Source organism: Natator depressus, chromosome 2, assembly GCF_965152275.1.
Source record: "Natator depressus isolate rNatDep1 chromosome 2, rNatDep2.hap1, whole genome shotgun sequence".
Lineage (NCBI taxonomy): Eukaryota > Metazoa > Chordata > Testudines > Cheloniidae > Natator > Natator depressus.
In genome coordinates this window covers 102,927,994-102,947,469 of record NC_134235.1, presented here as the reverse complement: position 1 = coordinate 102,947,469, position 19,476 = coordinate 102,927,994, and the positions used below count along the sequence as shown (strand labels likewise).

General features: G+C 42.8%; 1 protein-coding gene across 5 annotated transcripts in view; it reads left to right on the top strand.

The window, feature by feature from the left end:
- The first annotated feature begins 228 nt into the window (after window positions 1-228).
- CARMIL1 (capping protein regulator and myosin 1 linker 1) overlaps window positions 229-19,476 on the top strand; it is a 244,285-nt gene continuing 225,037 nt past the window's right edge. For all 5 annotated transcript variants that reach the window (XR_012638120.1, XM_074944764.1, XM_074944763.1 and 2 more), the window contains exons 1-2: window positions 229-361; window positions 9,158-9,255. Coding sequence is in view for 4 of the 5 variants with exons in the window: in XM_074944764.1 (XP_074800865.1) it covers window positions 322-361; window positions 9,158-9,255 (138 nt within the window). In the remaining variant the exon portion in view is untranslated. The remainder of the gene's footprint in view (window positions 362-9,157; window positions 9,256-19,476) is intronic.

The following is a 19,476-nucleotide window of genomic DNA, read 5'->3' as shown; positions in this document are numbered from 1 at the left end:
CAGTCGCTGCCCGCCGGGCGGGGAGGGGAAGGAGGAGGAGGAGGAGGAGGAGACTGCAGGGGAGTGGAGAAGGAAGGAGCCGCGGGGGCTGAGTGCTGGAGCCGCGGGTGACCCGCCCCTGGAGAGACCCCGGCACCGGAGCCGGGCGGAGCCATGGAGCAGTAACCCCTTGAGCCCTTCCAGCGCCGCCACTTGTCCCGTCCCCCCCCCAAACCAGCCGCGCGCCCGCCCGCCCCCGTTTTGCTGGCGCGGGGATTGGGACGAGGGAGCGAAAGAGTTTCGCCCGCAGCGCCGCCGCCGCCGCCCCCCGCCAGGGCCACGATGAGCGAGGAGAGCTCCGAGGTGCCCCGGGAGCAGCTAGGTAAGAGCCGCGTTTCTCTCCCTGCTGGGGGTGGGGGAAGGACGGGTCTGTGGGCGGGGGCGGGGGGGTCTGTTTGGGGTCCGAGCCTGCTGGGGAGGCGGCGGGCAAGCGGTGAGGCCATCATGGGGCGGGTGGTGCTGGCCATTGCCCGCCGGAGCCGGGCCGGGGGGAGGCGTGGTGGGGAAGGTGCCGCGAGGGCGAAGGTAGGGTGGGGGATTCAGCGAGGGAAAGCCAGGCTGCAGCGCCTCTGTTTTTTTCTTTTTTCCCTTGGTACTGCTGCTGGAGAGAGTTGCTGCTGGGGGGTGGGGTGGGGATTACAGCCTTTCAAGCCCTAGAAATAGCAGCCCAGTCCGGAGCGTTCAGCCGCTGTGAGCCAACGAAAACCGGAGTGAAAGCCCCGTTTCAGGGGCTGAAAAGTAGACCGGGCATGTCCCCACCCTGGAAACGTATAGTGGCACTATACATGGGCCTTCGTGACAGCACCGCATACAGCAGTGGTTCTCAACCGGGGGTGCACCGAGGTCTTCCAGGGGGTACTCAACTCCTCTGGATCAGTGTTTCTCAGCCTGGGGGTTGTGACTCCCGGAGGGGTCACGGTATGGGTTTAGAGAGGTTGCAAATGCAGGGTCTGCATTAGGGGGTGGCAAGCAGGTCAGTTGCCCTGGGCCTCACACCACAGGGGGCTCCGAAGGCTAAGTTACATGCTTCAGCCCCGGGTAATGGGGCTCGGGCTTCAGCCCTGCTATGCAGGGCACTGGCTTCAGACAAGGCTCGCAAGTCAAAAACAGGAAGACAAATCAGCCTCCTGAAAGCGGTACAGTAGTCTGGAAACTACCTGAAAGCGGTACAGTAGTCTTGAGAACCACTGGCATACACTGTGTCAAGGTTGCAGTCTATAAACGGCAGTCCTTGGAAGGAGTAGCCTATACATTCAACATGGAAAGCAAGTGGTTAAAGGACTGTTGTTTTTATTTAACTTGTAATAGCAAGAAAATTTATAGTTTAAAACTACTTTTAACTTCTCCATCTCCTTTTATGCCCTTATGCATATCTATGGTGCCATATACAATTGTTTGGAGCCCTTTGAAATACCTGTGCATAAGGGTATGAGTGAGGGAGGATATTTCAGAGAGCCTTAACTTTGACGTTTTCTTAGCTTTTGACATGTTAGAACATACACTTAATTTTATTCCAGCGTATATATCTTTTTGTAATTCAGTGTTCTGGGCATGCAATGTGTAAGGTAGTGTACAAAGAAAAAAACTATTTGTTTTTTACTCTCCACAAATCACAACTGATCACAAGTGGTGCTAAAGCTGCTTGAGAGCTTCTATGCCATGAATTATTAGTATAGTAGGTGGTGGGGCTAGGTGTAGACAGAGAACATTTTGAACAATCAGCTTTTTTTTGTCTGCCTTTAAAACAGCCAAATATGTTTAACTGTTGAGCAGCTAGCATGTGTTAACGTTGTGAATGGATTTCCACTATAAATTAATACGTGATGGGTTAAGGTGTGTCACTTATGCTAAGAGAACCATGGAGCAAAGCTGAGTCATTATGACACGTCTTCCACAAACAAGACATTAGATTGTACCATAAAGTACCAACATCTGTTACTAACTTGAGTGAAATTTCAGAATTTTGCTCTGATCTTGCAAGCTTATCTACATAGGCAGACTTGCTATTGCAAGTTAAATAAAAACAACAGACTTTTAAGCACTGGCTTTCTATGGTGAATCTACAGGCTACTCTTTTCAAGGCTTGCCGTTTATATATAACAACCTTGACACAGTGTATGCCAGTGGTTCTCAAGAGTACTGTACTGCTTGTCACCCTCTCACTGAGAGCCAACTATACTTCAGTGGGTCCAGGGTTCTGTTCACACAGATCAGCATACAGTATTGGGGGCCTTCGTGCCTGTGTCTAATTCGTATTTTTGTTTGGTTTCATAATTTGTTATGAAGAGAACACTCTGGTCATAGTGGAGTATTTCATAAGGAGGAAAATTTAATTTTCTTGCTAGACAATTCAGATTCCCTAGTGATCTGAGAGCTCTGTGAAAAGGACATTGAGCAAAACTTAATGGGTAAAACACAATGGCTAAACTGGGAATCAGAACTGCCACATGCTTCCTATGTGACCTTCAGCAGGTCACTTGGGACACAATATTCAAAAGTGTCTATGCTAATTTTGAAACACTTGCAGCCTGGTTTAAGTGGTACTTGGATCTCAGGATGGTACCCAGAAATGGAGACCATCAAAATAAGTGAATACTTGAAAATTTGGGCCTTAGCTTCCTGTTGCCTCATGTTTCTGGTCTGTAAAATGACTTGAAAAATGCACTTGCTAGTGGTGGATAGGAAACGTTCTTTATGTGGGGAATTCTGTAAAATTTTAAAAAAAAGTTTCTAGCTCTTAGTTACAAAGTTAACCTTAGTGTGAATTGGTGCTATGAATTTTTCCTGAGTCTCTACTCCAGTGCCTCTGATGGTCCTTTATAGCTTTCCCAGCCAACAGCACTGTAAAATGGACAAGTTTGTAATCAGTTTCGCTGTTGCTATTTAAAACCCTGTGTGAAACTGACAAGAATCAAGTCAACTTCATTCTGCTGCTGCTTGAGAAAGCTGTGAACAGTGGCAGAAACACTTGGAGCTATTAACTGGGGAGGAGGAATCAAAAGATAAAGGCTGGGATGAGGGTGGGTAAAGTTGTAGAGATACCACCAGTACTCCTCTGACAGCAGCCATGTGGCCTGGAGGGACTGAGTTTCTGACTACTGCTGGCTGGAAAACAGAATTCCCCTCCTGAAAAATATTTCAAGTGTTTTGAAAAAAATGTTCATCCCAAATTCACAAGATGGATTTGAATTAAATCGAAGTGATTTAAATCATGATTTAAATCACGAGTCAGGAAGACTCAATTTAATCATGGATTTCTACATAAAAGTGCATTCTTGTTGGTTGTTATAACCTTGGTACATTTTCTTCACAACTCAGAGATAGATGTAGGTTTCATTTTTAGAAGGTACACACTATACATTTTTAAAGTGATTTATTTTGAAAACTTTTCAGATTAGTTTTACAGCTATATCGGAAAATGAATGATTGTTTGGTTATTTCATTTACCAAAGGTAATTGAAGCAGATAGTTCACCTCCCGGTGACCTCATAAATATCTCCGATTCAACAGGTTAATCATTAATATTTGGAAGATTTTCTTGCCATGCTGTATTAGGAGGAGAACATCACCAGACAGACACTTAAATTGTTTTATTTAACTAAAACAACAACGTTTTGTATTCTGGATTTTTTTCTTCAACAGCAAGCATAATATTTTAACGAAACAAGCATATGAAATTTTGAATTTAGTTCAACATCCAATTTTTTAAAAATCAGGTTTGTTTTTGTTAAAATTGTTTTTAACTAAAATAGTTAATTTTTTTGGTAATATTTCATTTGACTCTGTCAGCCAGGTCAACATGAGAAACTTAAAAGATTGGCTTCTGTTGCTAACTCAGTTGTCTTCACCTTCATTTTCCTGTTTGTTCATCATCTGGAAAAGAAAAACAAGCTTTCCTGCTTTTTCAGGTCCCAAACAATTTCTCAATTTGGAATGAATTAGTCCAAAGGAAGAAAATATTCTCTCTACACTTGCAGAAGAAGCTACTGCTGTTAAAAGTGAGATGATCACTTCAACAGTCTCTGAATCCAAGTGCTTAAGTGACGTTCACCAGTACACTGGTGTGACTTTCTTTAAAACATCAGCAAACATTTATTTCTTGAATGGTTCACTCTTAGCTTTGAAGTTTATTATAGCTGGCATTATGGAGGGATGACTGCTGGAGGTCCTCCTCTTCAGTAGTTAACATTTGACCCTGGTACTGAGTATTGAGAATATTTGCAAGAAAATGAGCTGGAGATAGTGCTTGTCCCATTCGTTTTTTCAGTGCTTGTAATTTAACTCTGTCATTGCATAGTTGTCTTTTTAAGATCTCACTCCGTTCCTTCCAAATTTCAACAGCGTCAGCAATAAAACAGCTATTTCCCTGCATTTTGTTCAAGGCTACAGAAGTAGTATTCAGGGTACTCAGCATGTGTTCAACATTTCTCGTAAGCCAATGTTGAGAACTTTGGCTGTGACAGTGCCATCTGTTTTTTCATGATTTTGTTCACAAACTGTCATCAGATTAGGCCAGTTCTTGATACAGTGCTCAAAACAGTCCACCGCTGAGTTCCATCGCACGTCTCGTGGGAGAGTTAGCTTGATTCCTCCCACTTTTTTCAGAGCAGCTGCTGCAAAGTGGTTGTTATGGAAGTATTTTGCAATTTCAACAACATTAGCCTTTATTTCTGGAGCACTGAAGTCTTTGGCTAGGACTTGCATCAAATGAGCACTGCAACCACATGTTATTAGCTTGGGACTCTCTTCTAAATAATTTATTCTCATCTTGGATACATTTGAAGCATTGTCTGTGACCAGGCTGCGTACTAGACATTTGAATTTTTTTCCACAGTTTGTTACAGCTTTTACTGCTACTTCTTGTAAGTATTCTGCTGAGTGTGCATTTCCTGATGTATCAATTGTTTCTGTAAGGAAGACATTCCCTTCTTCTGTTATCACATGTGCACATACAACAGGATAATTGTGGATGTTGCTCCACCCATCAAGACTCAGGTTAACAATTTCACTCTCTAGACCTTTTGCACACTGCTCAATTTCTCTTTCCTGTACTTTAGCCAGCAATTTGCCTGCGACATCTGCTCTGTAGGGTGGACTGTATCCTGGCCTTAATGACTGAACCATGTAAATGAAGAGTGGGTTCTCAATCAAACGGAAAGGAGAGTTTGTTGCATAAACAAACTGGGCAATTTTTTCATCAATTACCTCTTTTTGTAATCTGCTGGTTCTTATCACAAACTTATCTATGGTTGTTTCTGGATGATGGAGACTTTTTTTTCTTTTTTGCTACAGGTGATACACTGTGGCTATGTGACATACATGATGTGACTGAAACACTGTCACAGGCAGATAACTTTGAAACTATAGAAAATAATGGGGATCTCGAAGGTAGATAGTCTTCAGAATCCTGTCTGTTGAGGATGGATTCTCCTAAACAAAATAAGTCAATGCAATTATTTAATTATTATTACCATACTGCTCATTTAATATTACTCATTGCATTCACTGACACTCAGTACTACTTTAAAGGTGAAATTGTAAAAGGGAGATCTGCCCATTTCAGCTCTTTATTTTTTATCACAACTGCTTCTAAAATGATAGTACCATAGAGTAACAACTATATATTTTTTGCTCAAACATGAGAATTCAAGAATAGTCCAGAAGGCAGGCAGTCCTTAAGAAAGAAGTATGAAATAAAAAAGTTTACCAACCTGAAGATCCTGCATGTTCAGACATGTTCCTTTCATCATCTTCAGCGCAGCTTCCTCCTGAGAAGGAACACTTCTCATGATGTTGTTTCATTGAGGCAACCAGGCCTTGCATTTCTTTGTTGCACTGTGTGCATTTTGCACGCATGCCTGTCTTACCCACAGGTAGAGGGACTTCATTAAAATATTCCCAAACTGGCTCTCTTTTACGGCCTGCTGCCATTATAGGTTTTCCCTTCTAGTGAGAGCGTGATTTGGTAGATCTCAAATCAGTGAGGGCTACACTCAGGAAGACCTCAAGACTTCTGGAATATGCTGCTCAAACAGTTTCACTTTTGTTTCTGCTGCCTGTCCCTCCTTTCTCACATTTATCTCCAGACTTCTTCTCCTTGTCCAGATCTATTCCGCCCCCAACAATCTTCTATTCATTGAACTTTTTGCAACTTTGCACTTTTAGAGAGAGATAAGGGATTGACTCTGTACACAAATTTGCAGAGGGAGAATAGGGTTGAGGTCTGTTATTTCTCACCTCTATGTATTATTTATTTACTTAAAAACATTTTTGCTGTTATCTCTGGAGACACAAATCCAGGGTTTGAGAACTGTAAAACTAAGCATCTCTGATGGTATCTTCTAGATTGAGCCCCAAGTCCCATTGGGTAGATGGAAAGATTAACCTAAATAATCTATGCAGAAGCCCCTGGAATCCCATGAGATTGAGAATCCCATGAACTGTTGGAACTCATTTACAAATCTTTTCTTAAACATTACATGAATATATTGTCTCATACTATAGAATTAGAATTTATAATCCCTATTACATGATGAAATACATGATAGCTCAAAGATATCTTTATCTTTAGATAGGTTTTTTCCTCAGTAAGTATTTTATTTAAAAAAAATTTAATTAAAATAAAAATGATTTTTAAATTTTTTTTTTAAATCATTGATTTTTATCCACCGTGCAAATTGGGATAAAAAGACAAAAATTTGAAATGTTTCATGGGAGAGAGAGTCTCTGATTCCATTTTTCAGGAGAACTGAAATGACATTTTTCAGCTTGCTCCCTGGGCTTGCCCAACTTCCTGGGGAGTGAGCAAGAAAGCCAGTCAGGAAGTCTGAGCCCCTGGGGGTCTACCAGATGGACTGCCACAGATCCAGGGAGCCCAGTAACCTGTCAATCAGCCAGTGTGGGAGCAGGCTGCCTGGCCAGCCACATGGGGACTGGGAGCTCTCAGGATTTTCTGATGCAAAATTGAAATATTATCTCAAAAAAATTTAGATTTTCTGGAAATAGCATTTCCCATTGGAAAATCATTCCAGCAGAAAATTCCTGACAAGTTCTGTTTCTGACTCATTGTCATACTACTGCTTCCTGCTTGCAGAAATCTGTGGTTTTGTCTAGGCAAGTATGAAAGGTGTGGTGTTAGTTCTAACACATTTTAACTAATACTTGAAAAATTTAATGTAAACAGGGGACAATGCCTTTAACATGTGTTTAAACGGATTGAGTTAGAGCCTAGTTGGGAAGCCTATGTTTTGGCTTTTAACACCACTCCTTTAAATCTTACCATAAATAAGGGTAAGGTGAAAGAAAAGATAATTTGCCTTTTAAAAAGTACCAGTTATGTACGTTTGAAAGGCCTTTTTCCTCCCAAGTACCATTTTTTTCCTCTCTCAAAAAAGAAAAGTGAATGTAATACTTATAAGAGGTGATAAATTGACTGCCCTTGTGGCTGAATTCCTCTCTTTATCCACCAGTGACAGTAATAGTGTAAGCTTCCTGACACCACTTCATGGACAGGCTTGAGGCCTTAAGAGAAGAGTGGTTAGTTTGGTCTTTATGTTCATTCAGTACTTGGTTGCTGTGTAAGAATGTCAGAAATTATGTAAATTAATATAAGTTTGGGTGTTGGTTCCATGAGGTGCATATGTAACCACTAGGCCTTGGCCTGAAACCAGTACTGCATTTCACAGAGCCTCTGTACAGCGGTCAGTGGTTAACATCTGGAAATGGGCTGGATTCCCATCATAAATTAGGTGTGGAAAAACTCTGTATTCTATTATTAGAGCCATCTGACCACCAAAATATTAACAATAAAGGGCTGAATTGTGCTGCTACAGCATGTCCATTGACTTCAACAGGGTTTTCAGATGAAGTGAGAGCATAAGTTTGTTCATAGTGTTTTAAAGTAGTGAAGAATGAGCCATTTGATTTTTCACATACAGTAGTTGGTTCAGCCAGGTTATAAGCGGTGCTCCCAAAGTGGCTTGTCTTGGGGATATTTTTAGTATCCCAATAGAATGGGAACAGTGTAGAGCAGTGGTTCTCAAACTTTTTTTTCGCAGACCACCTGAAAATTGCTGAGGGTCTCGGTGGACCACTTAATGATCTTTCCAAATATTGTTTGTACTGGTCACTAACTATAGTAAAGCGCTTTGGATAAAAACCCCTTAATATAAAGGGGTTAATATAAAAAAAACCTTAATAATAATCTTTTTTTGTTCTACAAATAAAAGCACACAACTCATATTTTAATATCAATAGCCTTACCTTTCTAATGTGATGGATGTGTCCTCTCTCCCTCGCTGCGGCAGCTCCTGAGCTGGGGCTGGGAAGGAGGGGGGGGTCTCACCCTCTCTCTCCCACTGCGGCAGCCCCCAAGCTGGGGCTGGGAAGGAGGAGGGTCTCTCCCCCGACACAGCAGTCACAGAGCTGAGGCTGGGAAGGAGGGCCATCTCTCCTCAGCAGCTGCAGCCCTGGAGCTGGGGAAGTTGCCTCTTTCTCTGGTCGCTGCAGCCCTGCACATCCCAAATCCCTCCCACCCCCTCTTCTCAGCACACTGCCCCCTCCCATCTACCCCCTATTCTCCTCAAGGCCACCACCTCACCTTACATGTGCATCTGGTCCAGGCACCTAATAAGTGGAGCCACACCTGCATGTCTCCACTAATTAGGTGGGTGGCCCTTCATTCTCCTGTGTGTGGCTGCCCAGGCGTGCATCTTAGGGGGAACTATCCACTGACCACCTGAATGGAGTTCGCAGACCATGGACCTCAGTTTGAGAACCTCTGGTATGGAGAAATATGAAATGACATTCCGCTGTGTGCAGCGTAAGACTTTAGTATAAGTCTAATCTCTACTCAGGACAACAGACTTGTTCATTAAGTAGCTGAGTATGTGACAAATTTCTCATAAATTAATTGTGGCTTTATTTTTTTATTGGAGTCAGACTGATGTGTGTATAACCTATATTAAATGAGTGCAGCAGAGAGGTGCAGGGTAGAAAAATGTCAGTTAATACAATAAGACTGAGGAATTTTCCCTGAAAGTGTGAAAATATTGTTTGTTTTTTTAAACTCTTCTTGACAATGGGGAAGTATTGATTAAGGTGTTCTCCATTATTTCAGAAAGCATCAAGGATGTTATTGGGAGGAAGATTAAAATTTCAGTGAAGAAAAAAGTAAAGCTAGAAACCAAGGGAGATAAAGTGGATAACAAAATATTGGTAAGTACAGTATAGTAACTCTAATTAAAGTAGACAAACATTTAGGAGAAGCTCATTTCAGCTATTGTTAAGGAACTAATTCTCCCCATGGAAAATTTGTCTACATGTACTCTGAACAATGTATCACTTGTTTTCTCTCTTTTCTTGCCTTGTGTGCTTGAAAACTGTGCATATATCTCTAGGTTATTGGTTATAACATCCCACAGGTCATTCTTGTTGTGGTCTGACAAACTATTGTGTGACCATATCCCAAAATAAAGGGGACCGTTTATGGATTCCTTGTGTTCCTTAGACTCTCATGGACATCAGTGGGAATTCTGAGTGAGCAAGAAACACAAGATCAAACCCATAAAGAATTGTATCTCTTAAGAATTTTTAAACTGTGTCAAACACCCCGTTTCTCTTGAGGCTAGAGAGACTGCCAAACAGTGTAACACTAACACTGTCTAGTCTTTTAAGAGACTAATCTATTATTTGTATTTGTTTGTTTGCATAGGTTGAAGCTATTATAGTTAAAAGTAAATGCTCTTTGTATGTGACTCTATCATTATTTCTAAAACTGTCCAGGAGGAAAAAGTAAAGTTAATCTCATTCAAGTATATTTTCCTGTTTTCTCAAGGCTAATATGTCTGTCCTTTTAGATAAGCAGAGAACTGTAGTAATGTGTTGGTACTGGTACACATTCTCCTCTTGCATACTTGGATTTGTATTTAAAAACAAACAAACCAAAAAAACCCCATCACAACCCTTGGGCATTCATTTGCCAGTGTGTTTGATACGTACATGTGGGGAGAAGCAGAGAAGGATAATGAAGTACAAAGGAATGTAAGAACAGATTTAAAAATTTTATTAAAGCTAATGTTAAAAAATTATATAATACATAGGTTGGGAAAAGTGTGTCTGTACATCTGGGTATAGTGCTTAAATTATCCACAAATATAAAGTTAGTTTTCAAAAGTCATATGATATATAGAGTACATAATCAGCAATAACCTAAATTTAAGTGAATAGATTTAACAATACAGTTTAGATATTAGAATCCGAATACTCTGGTACATCACTCATGAAAAGTTGTACAGATATTTGGTTGTGGAAAGCAAAATATATTAACGAGAGGAGATTTTCCCTCAGTAATTGAGAATTAGGTAGGTTGTCCATTTAGAAAATACAGTCCATGAGGAAAGTATTTCCGTTACTTTCCTGACTGTGCTTTACTACTATAAAATTTTGCGGGATATTTTGAAACAGAATGCACTGTTTACTGTATCAGTAAAGATATAGATTTCAAAGTTTTGTTGCCAAGAGCAGGTTCTTGTAGTTGTATGACAAGAGGCACTGAGTTGATATTATTTGTGTTTTGGAAACAAGTTTATTTCTTAAATCTAAATGTGTGAATAGTTTGCATTCTGTCTTTATAAAGTATGTTGGTTATTCCTGAGCAGTAGTGATGTTGATGATGATCTATCTTTCTGTGAGGACAACTACTTAAGGAGTTTGAAATATCTTCTGCGTAACATCTGTCCAAGTATCTTTTTATACGCAACTCTAGGGCCTACAGTTTCTGTTAGGTTGGGAATGTGAATGTTGATTGATAGCCACTATTTATTTGAAAGCCATGTTTACAGAGTAGGCTGACAGATTCACTGAAGCAGTAACACTTGATTGACTTTTGACTTACACAGAATCATTATTGTTATCAATAGCAGAATATACTGTGGAAATATTGTCTACTGTTCAGGATTGATGGAAAATACTCTTTAAAATAATAGTGTCAAGATTAGCCTGGGTCTGCGTGAGGCAGGTTTTATTTCTTTTTTCAAGTTTTGTGACTTCATGTATGAATTTTTTTATTTTAAATGTATAAACTTAAATAGTGTCATGTCTGCACAGTGAACATTTTTATCCACCTACACACAGTACATGGCAGTAAAAGAATGTCAGACTTTCAACCTGTAAGGGATATTTTGAAAGGACATCAGTAAAACTTCTAAAAATGTGATGACTCAGATAATTTTGTCTCTTTTGAAATCTAGTCTCCTAAGCTCTCAGCTGGTGATTTTAATGTTTTATGACTGGCTAGATCTGCCTCTTTTTTATGAGTTACAAAAGTGTGTGAACATTTATATAAAAATCTCATTCATTGCACAGGATGGACTGTGCTCTGGGGTTGAACCACTGAAGGAGGCTGTTGTCTGTAAGACCCCTGCCTCGCTTGTTGCAGAATTTGGAAGGTGTATACCTATTGCACACTGCCTAGAGGAACTCCGCTCAGAGGCATGAACAGAAAAAGGATGGATGGCCATCTTGGCCATCGCCAGGAGGAGGCTGATGAGGAGGTCTTGCCACTGGGTTGGGCCATGGATGGGCTATGCATAAATGAGGAGTTGGGGGGAGAAAGGCAGCCAGAACTGCATAAGAGGTTCTGGAGGAGCTGGAAGAGGGTCTTCAGTCTGTCATACATTTAGGTAGGGTATGCCAGAGTCTCCCTCTTGCTGCAGAAAGGATAGGTGTTGTGGGAGTTTATATACTATGCCAGGTACATGCCCATGATCATGGCTCCATGGAGGAGCAGCCAACTAATATCCCTGGTGGGCCGTGGAACCACAGGGGTACAGGCTGGTCCACTGGAGTTCTTCTCCCTCCTCAGGTGGCTGCAGGTCCCGCCATTTTGGTGTGAGGGTGGGACATGAGGGCAAGGAAGTAGATGGTAGGAATCATGAACACATATAGATAGTCCGTCTGGATGTCATTCGGTTGATTTATTACTTATTGTGGGTGGCCAAGGAGGCTCATGGGGATCAGGGTTATGTACCCGTTGTGGTTTCCAGGAGACAGTGGGCCTAAGACCACCCATAGCTAAAGACCCTCCCCTTTAACCAGTGAGGAGGGGCCAGTGAACCCAGGCCACAACTGAATACTGGGGACAACAAATGAAAAAAACAGTAATGGGAGTGAAGATCATAAGGTATAAATCAGGGATAGGTCCGCCCAAAACTAAAAGCTTGCCCCTTCAGCCAAGGGGGCGGAACCACTGATACCAGGCTACTAGTGACTTCTCAGGACAACAAATAAAAATACGGCATCATCGGGAGTGAGGTCAAAGGTTATTAATGAGGGCTCCAGAGGGGGACACAAAGCAGAGAATCCCAGACAGCACCCACTGCTCCTCATAGGTGTCTAAGGAGTCGGTGGACTCTGTGTGGAGGCATAAATGGACAAGGGAATGGAAATAGGCCCAACAGAGCACCTCCCCTCCCCCGTCCAGCTTCCTCCTCCTGCTATGATGGATGGCTGACTTGGCCAGTATCTGAAGGAGGTTGATGAGGAGGTCTTGTGACTTTGTGGGGCATGGATCGTGTGTGCTAGGACAGGAACTGTGGGGAAAAGAACAGCCAGAACCTCAGTAAGAGGTTCTGGAGGAGCTGGAAGAGGGGCTGCAACCTGACGCAGTGTGCTGCGGTCTCCCTTTTGTCGCAGAAAGTACAAGTGTCAAGAGTTTATGAACCACCACATGATGTCCCTGGTGAGGTGTGGTACCAGAGTTGAGTACAGACTGGGTCCACCGGGGTTCTTTGCCCTCCTTAGGTGGCAACAGGTCCCATGTCACTTGGTATTGGGGCAGGCTGTGAGGGCGAGAAAGTGAATAGTGTGATGTATGAGTGCATACAGATGTTTCCTGGATGTGGTTCGGAAGTGGACTGGCTGTTTGTCATTCAACCGACTTAGGTTGCATGTCAGGGGTGGCCAGGGAGGCCCACAACAATCAGGATTGTAAAGGCAGAGGCTTGCAAAAAGAGAAAAGATGGTTTCCTGGTTCAGGCAATTTGCTGCCCTGGGAAACTGGATCCTATACCTTCCCCAGCCACAGAGTTGCTGTGTGGTGCTGGGTAAGTTACTAAAACCAAACTTTTCCCCTGATGGTAACTAATGGTGTGTTCCTCTTGCTGAGGTTTCATTTGCAGAAATTCTGAGCACTCTGCAACCAAAATCAATGAGAGCTGTACTGTGAACATAAAAATCACGATTTAATGGTAAGTACTCTAAAAAATCAGGTATTAGCCATCCCAAATTGGGCAACCAAAATTAATGGACATATTATACCTTAATCTTTTTATGCTTCAGTTCTAATAGTGTGCAATGAGGAGAACACAAAATATTGAATAGTTGCTCATTAGTTGAGCACCATCCATCTTGTGCACTGAATGAGGCAGAGTCCTGTAGAAAAAATGTGTTAATGAAATTAAAAACCATATCATAGTATATGGGCACAAGGGGGCTGATTTAAGCATGCCCTTAATTCTGGCATTTCCTAACTTTGGACTTTGCAACCTTAGCACTCTTTTAGCATAGGTTTGTGTGCATTAAAACAGTGATGTTTAAAATATATTTGCCAAGGGTTAACATATTTTAAAACACCACTCGTTTTCCCAGTCTATACCAGTCCAGAGAGGTTAAGTGATGTGCTCAAGATCACAGAGGAAGTGTGTCAAAAGCTAGGAATAGAATCCAGGTCTTCTGTTTCCCAAAGTAGTGTTTTAATTACAAGACCTTTTATTCTTCCTTCACAGTAAAATAATACAAAACCCCCCAGCTCTTCAAGAAAATGAAATTATTTAAAAATTACTGCACTTTGCAGGTGGCTAAATGCACATGACCTATGGCCTTACAATGGAAAATATATTCAAGGTATTATGGATTTAGGAGCATAACATTAGGCACTGAAGTTTGAAAGCCGTGAAGTTGTGACTTAGCTTGTTGCATATTTTTCACTTTTTATAGTGAGTTTTTTGCTTCCGTAGTTTCCACTTGCCATTATTTTCAATTCATCATAATGATGTGAGCAATAAACATGGCAAATGTAACTTACAGTAGAATCCCAGAGTTGCGAACACCAGAGTTACAAACTGACCAGTAAACCCCACACCTCATTTGGAACCAGAAGCATACAATCAGGCAGCAGCAGAGACTGGAAAAAAAAAAAAAAAAAGCAACAACAGTACAGTACTGTTAAACATAAACTAGTCAAAAAAAAAAAAAAAGGAAAGCAGCATTTTACTTCTGCAGAGTAAAGTTTCAAAGCTGTATTAAGTCAATGTTAAGTTGTAAACTTTTGAAAGAACAACCATAATGTTTTGTTCAATTACGAACATTGCAGATTTACAAACAACTTCCATTACCGAGGTGTTTATAACTCTGAGGTTCTACTATACCTTAAATGCTGATCTCCAGCTTGCAGCCTGAAAACTGTAAGTCAGCTACAAGAACCCCAAAATTACTTCAGTGAAAGTAGGATCAGCTCTCGAGTATTTAGGGCAGAACTTCAGCCCGAAGTCCCCCTTGTGCTATTCTGACAGAGCAAGGTGCACCGAAAGCTGCCCTAAGTGAAGACATTGGAAATTCCCCCATCCTGGAGAAATCCCACTCCTTCCCAGACCCTTCTTTTTCTCTGATGTGTGAGGTGATTTGGAGGGTGGGGGGAAGGGTGGGTGCATGGCTTGAGTGTGCTGTGTTCTATTGAGCACCATCAGCATGCCCCCAAAAGGGTTATTACAAGCCAGTGCAACTCAAAACAGACCTGAGGCTGCTCTGATCGAGGTTGTTTGTGGCGGAAAGGTGGCTAGCATGGCTGAGGACCTGGTCTTTGTTTCCCTTTATCTAAATACATACAGACTTAGCCCTTGGTTACGCTCGGGGGGGGGGGGGGCGGGCGATCGAGGTAAGTTACGCAACTTCAACTATGTGAATAATGTAGCTGAAGTCGACATACTTAGATCGACTTACCATGGTGTCTTCGCCACGGGGAGGTGACTTCTGCTGCTCCCCCATCGACTCTGCCTGCGCTTCTCGCGGCGCTGGAGTACAGGAGTCAACGGAAGAGTGCTTGGGGATCTAGACTAGACGCGATAAATCAATCTCTGCTGGATCAATCACTGCCCACCGATCCAGTGGGTAGTGAAGACATACCCTTAGAATATATCTACGCTGGCAGAATTACAGTGCTGCTCAGAGAACGCTGAAGGGAAACTGCTGTTGTGTGTTCACACTGTCAGCTTCCTGTGCAATAGCATGTTCACACTCGTGGCACTTGCATCGCTATTCAGAGTGGTGCACTCTGGGCAGCTATCCCACAGAGCATCTCTTCCTCTTCTGCCGCTAAGAGTTGTGGGAAGGCAGAGGGGGTCATGGGGCATCCTGGGCTCTGTCCCAATGCCCTGTGATGTATTGCTTCGCATCCCAGCAATCCCTGTGCTTCCATCCACATTTGGCACAATCTTTCAATGGTTTGTGTACTGTGCACCCTGCCTCTTCGGTCTGCAGGAATGGATCCTGAACTGTTGACCAATATGCTGCTCACTCTGACCAACATGTCACAAGTGGCAGTGAAGTTATTCCTTAAACTACAAAGGCAAGAGGAGTTTGACATTGATCTCACCATGCATAGTAGCTATGACACGAGATTGCTTGTGGCATTCACGGAGGTGCTGACCACAGTGGAATGTCACCTTTGGGCTCAGGAAACAAGCGCTGAGTGGTGGGATCACCTCGACATGCAAGTCTGAGATGACAAGTAGTGGCTGCAGAACTTTCGGATGAGGAAAGCCACATTCATGGGACTATGTGATGAGCTTGCCCAAGCCCTGCGGCGCAAGGACATGAGAATGAGAGCTGCCCTGTTGCTGGAAAAGGGTGTGGCGATTGCACTGTGGAAGCTGGCTACTCCAGACTGCTACTGATCGGTCGCTAACCAGTTCGGAGTGGGAGAGTTGACTGTTAGACTTGTGTTGACGGAAGTGTGCAGGGCCATTAATTGTATCCTGCTCCGAAAGACCGTGACTCTGGGCAACATGCTTGACATTGTGGATGGCTTTGCACAAATAGATTTCCTAGCTGTGGAGGGGCGATAGAAGGCACACACATTCCAATTCTGGCCTCAGATCACCTAGCCACTGAATACGTTAATTGCAAGGGGTATTTCTCAGTGGTTCTTCAGGTGCTTGTGGATCACTGTGGGCGTTTCACGGACATTAACGCAGGCTGGTCCGGAAATGACACATGCATCTTTTGGAACACTGACCTATTCAGGAAGCTGCAAGCAGGGACTTTCTTCCCAGACCAGAAAATCACTGTAGGGGAAGTCGAAATGCCCATTGTGATCCTGGGAGACCCCGCCTACCCCTTAATGTTGTGGCTTATGAAGCCATACACTAGGCATCTTGACAGCCGCAAGGAGCGGTTCAACAACAGGCTGAGCAAGTGCAGAGTGTGACTGTTGGGTACCCGCTGGAACTGCCTATATAGGAGGCTGGACCTGGCCAATGACGAATATTCCTATGCTTATAGCCATGTGCTGTATGCTCCATAATATTTGTGAAGGGAAGGGTGAAAGCTTCACTCAGGATAGGGATGTACCGCTGAGGCTCAGCGCCTGGAGGCCGAGTTTGAACAGCCAGAGACCAGGGCTATTAGGGGCTCAGCGCAGGGCCATAAAGATCAGAGATGCCTTGAGGCAGCAATTTGAAGCTGAAAGCCGCTAATATTTGTTGCTATCCTTGGGAGTGCAGTGCCTGTAATGCTGGGAGGAGATTGTGATGGATTGGTGCAGATGATGCACTATAAAGGCTTAAGAAAATTGCCTGTTGCTTTGCAGGGCTCTGTTTGCTTTCAGTCAATGGAATAAAGATTGCTTTCAAACCTACACCATTCTTTTATTAAAAAACAACAACTGGAGGAGAGAGACAAACAACAAAATACGTCAGCATTGTGGGGATTGGGGGAAGGGAGGGCCCCAGGAGGAGGTGGCTTCCCGGGACAGTTAAAGATTTGTGTATGTACAGGTATTCTTTCCAACCTTGTCCTTTGGAGTACAGTGCAGCGGGTACTGTACTTCAGCAGGGCTAAACTGCAGAGGGACAGGTGTTGAGTGCAGTGGGTACTGGGAGTCCGCAGGGCTGGACTGTGATGGGGCAGGAGTGGAATGCTGCAGGTATAGACTGGAGCCAGGAGGTTGATAAGAGTGTGTTGGCGGTGTCTGGGGGGTGCATGGGAATGAGTTTTGCGACAGCAGCTGTGGGAGAGGGCGGGCGCGGAGCTGCTTGGTTTGTAGTGCCTGGAGTGTGTCCTCTTGGCGCTCCATAACTTTTAAGAGCTGCTCATAGCTTCATTCTGGTGTGCCATGTTCTCCTTTCGGTCCCTCTTCTTGCTGTCCCTCCACTCCTTCAATTTTTGTTTTTTGGCTGCGCACTCATCATGACTTCACGCAGAAAGTCCTTTTTAGTTCTTTGTGGCTGTTTTCTAATTCTGCACAGCTGTTCAGCTGGCGATAACAAAGCGGGAGGTTGGGCTCCCAAGGTCATATCTGTGAAGTCAACATGCAACATTTTACAAAAGCAGTGTTGTTTGCAGCACAGAGACCACTGATTCAGTGATTTAAAACACTGCCACTATTCATATACCTGTCACTAACTGGCTGACCCCAGGCAAGCACACATGAGCCACAAGACCCCCAAAATGGTGAGTAACCTCAGGGGTAGGGGAAATCAGTGTTCCAGGTGCAGTGCTGTAGCCCCGGTGCAGAAAGCTGTATGCCTCTCATTGGGGTGGGTTTTTTTTGTTTTTTAGAGCGCTGCAACTGTGCAGTTTCTGCGCACTAAGTGGCTTGGCAGTGTTTACACCTTGGGAGTTACAACGCAGTAAGCCGCTTTACTGCGCAGAAACTTGCCAGTGTATACAAGGCCTTAGTCTTATTGGGATCAAAAAGAGTAGTACGAGCATTTTGTATTCAAGTTTGGAGATTTTTTTGTTTGTTTTTAAAATCCAGTTACTTGCATACTCTTTTTTTTGATTTTTTTTTTTTTTTTTTTAAGAGATCTACATGTATTTATTAGACTTAATGTAACTAGTTAGGACTTGATCATTCAGAGATTAAAAAAAATCATTAGGTAAAAACTATACATAGACTAATGTGGTAATAAGTGTATAAAACACCAATTTGTTCAAAAACAGTTTAAACTTCTTAGTACCAAGCTAAAAATACGGGGGTTCAATTTTTTAAATTTAATTATTTTTAGAATATGAAGAACAGAAAAAGAAGTGAGGCTTTTCTAGCCATAGTTTTAACACAGAAGTGGAATGGTGTTATGCATATTAAAACTAAGGAAATGAAACTACTTATATCTCATACTAATCACAAATTACTTGTTCACTTTATATAGCTGGTCTGTTTTGTGTTTTCCTAACCTCCAGGTCAAAATAGCTTGATGTGATTTAGTAACTAGAAGTACTTTAGTAAGAAATTCCATTCAGGTATCTGTCTTATGCAGGTACCATCAGTTCCTTTAAATTGCAGGACCCAGGGAGTACATTTCTTTTGTAGTAAAACGTTGTGGTGCTATCTGTAGAATTGTGACTGTTGCAGCAGCAAGTATGGCACTCCCTCAGATGTAGGCTTTTCTTATCCACAGTGAATCCACATTTGAATATAAACTCATAGACTTTTAAGGACAGAAGGGACCATCGTGATCATCTAGTAATCTGACCTCCTGCACATCACAGGCCACAGAATCTCACCCACGCACGCCTGTAATAGGCCCATAACCTCTGGCTGAACTACTGAAGTCCTCAAATCTTGATTTAAGAACTTCAAGTTACAGAGAATCGACCATTTATTTTAGTTCAAATCAACAAGTGACCTGTGCACCACACTGCAGAGGAAGGCAAAAAAACCCCAGGGTCTCTGCCAATCCGACCTGGGGAAAAATTCCTTCCTGACCTCAAATATGGCAGTCGGTTAGATCATGAGCATGTGGGTGAGACCCACCAGCCAGACACCTGGGAAAGCATTCTGTGTAGTAACTCTGAGCCCTCCCTGTCTACTGTCACTGTTGGAGACATTTGCTAATAGCAGTCGCAGATGGGCATATGCCATTGTAGGCAATCTCATAAGACCATCCCCTCCATAAATTTACAAGCTCAGTCTTGAAACACATTAGTTTTTTGCCCCCACTAGTCTTCTTGGAAGGCTGCTCCAGAACTTCACTCCTCTGATGGTTAGAAATCTTTGTCTAGTTTCAAGTCTATACTTGATTGCCAGTTTATATCCATTTGGTTTTTTATCAGCATTGGCCCTTACCTTAAATAACTCCTCTCTCTCCCCGGTGTTTCTCTCTCTGGTGTATTTATAGAGAGCAATCATACTCCCCTCACCCTTTGTTTGGTTAATCT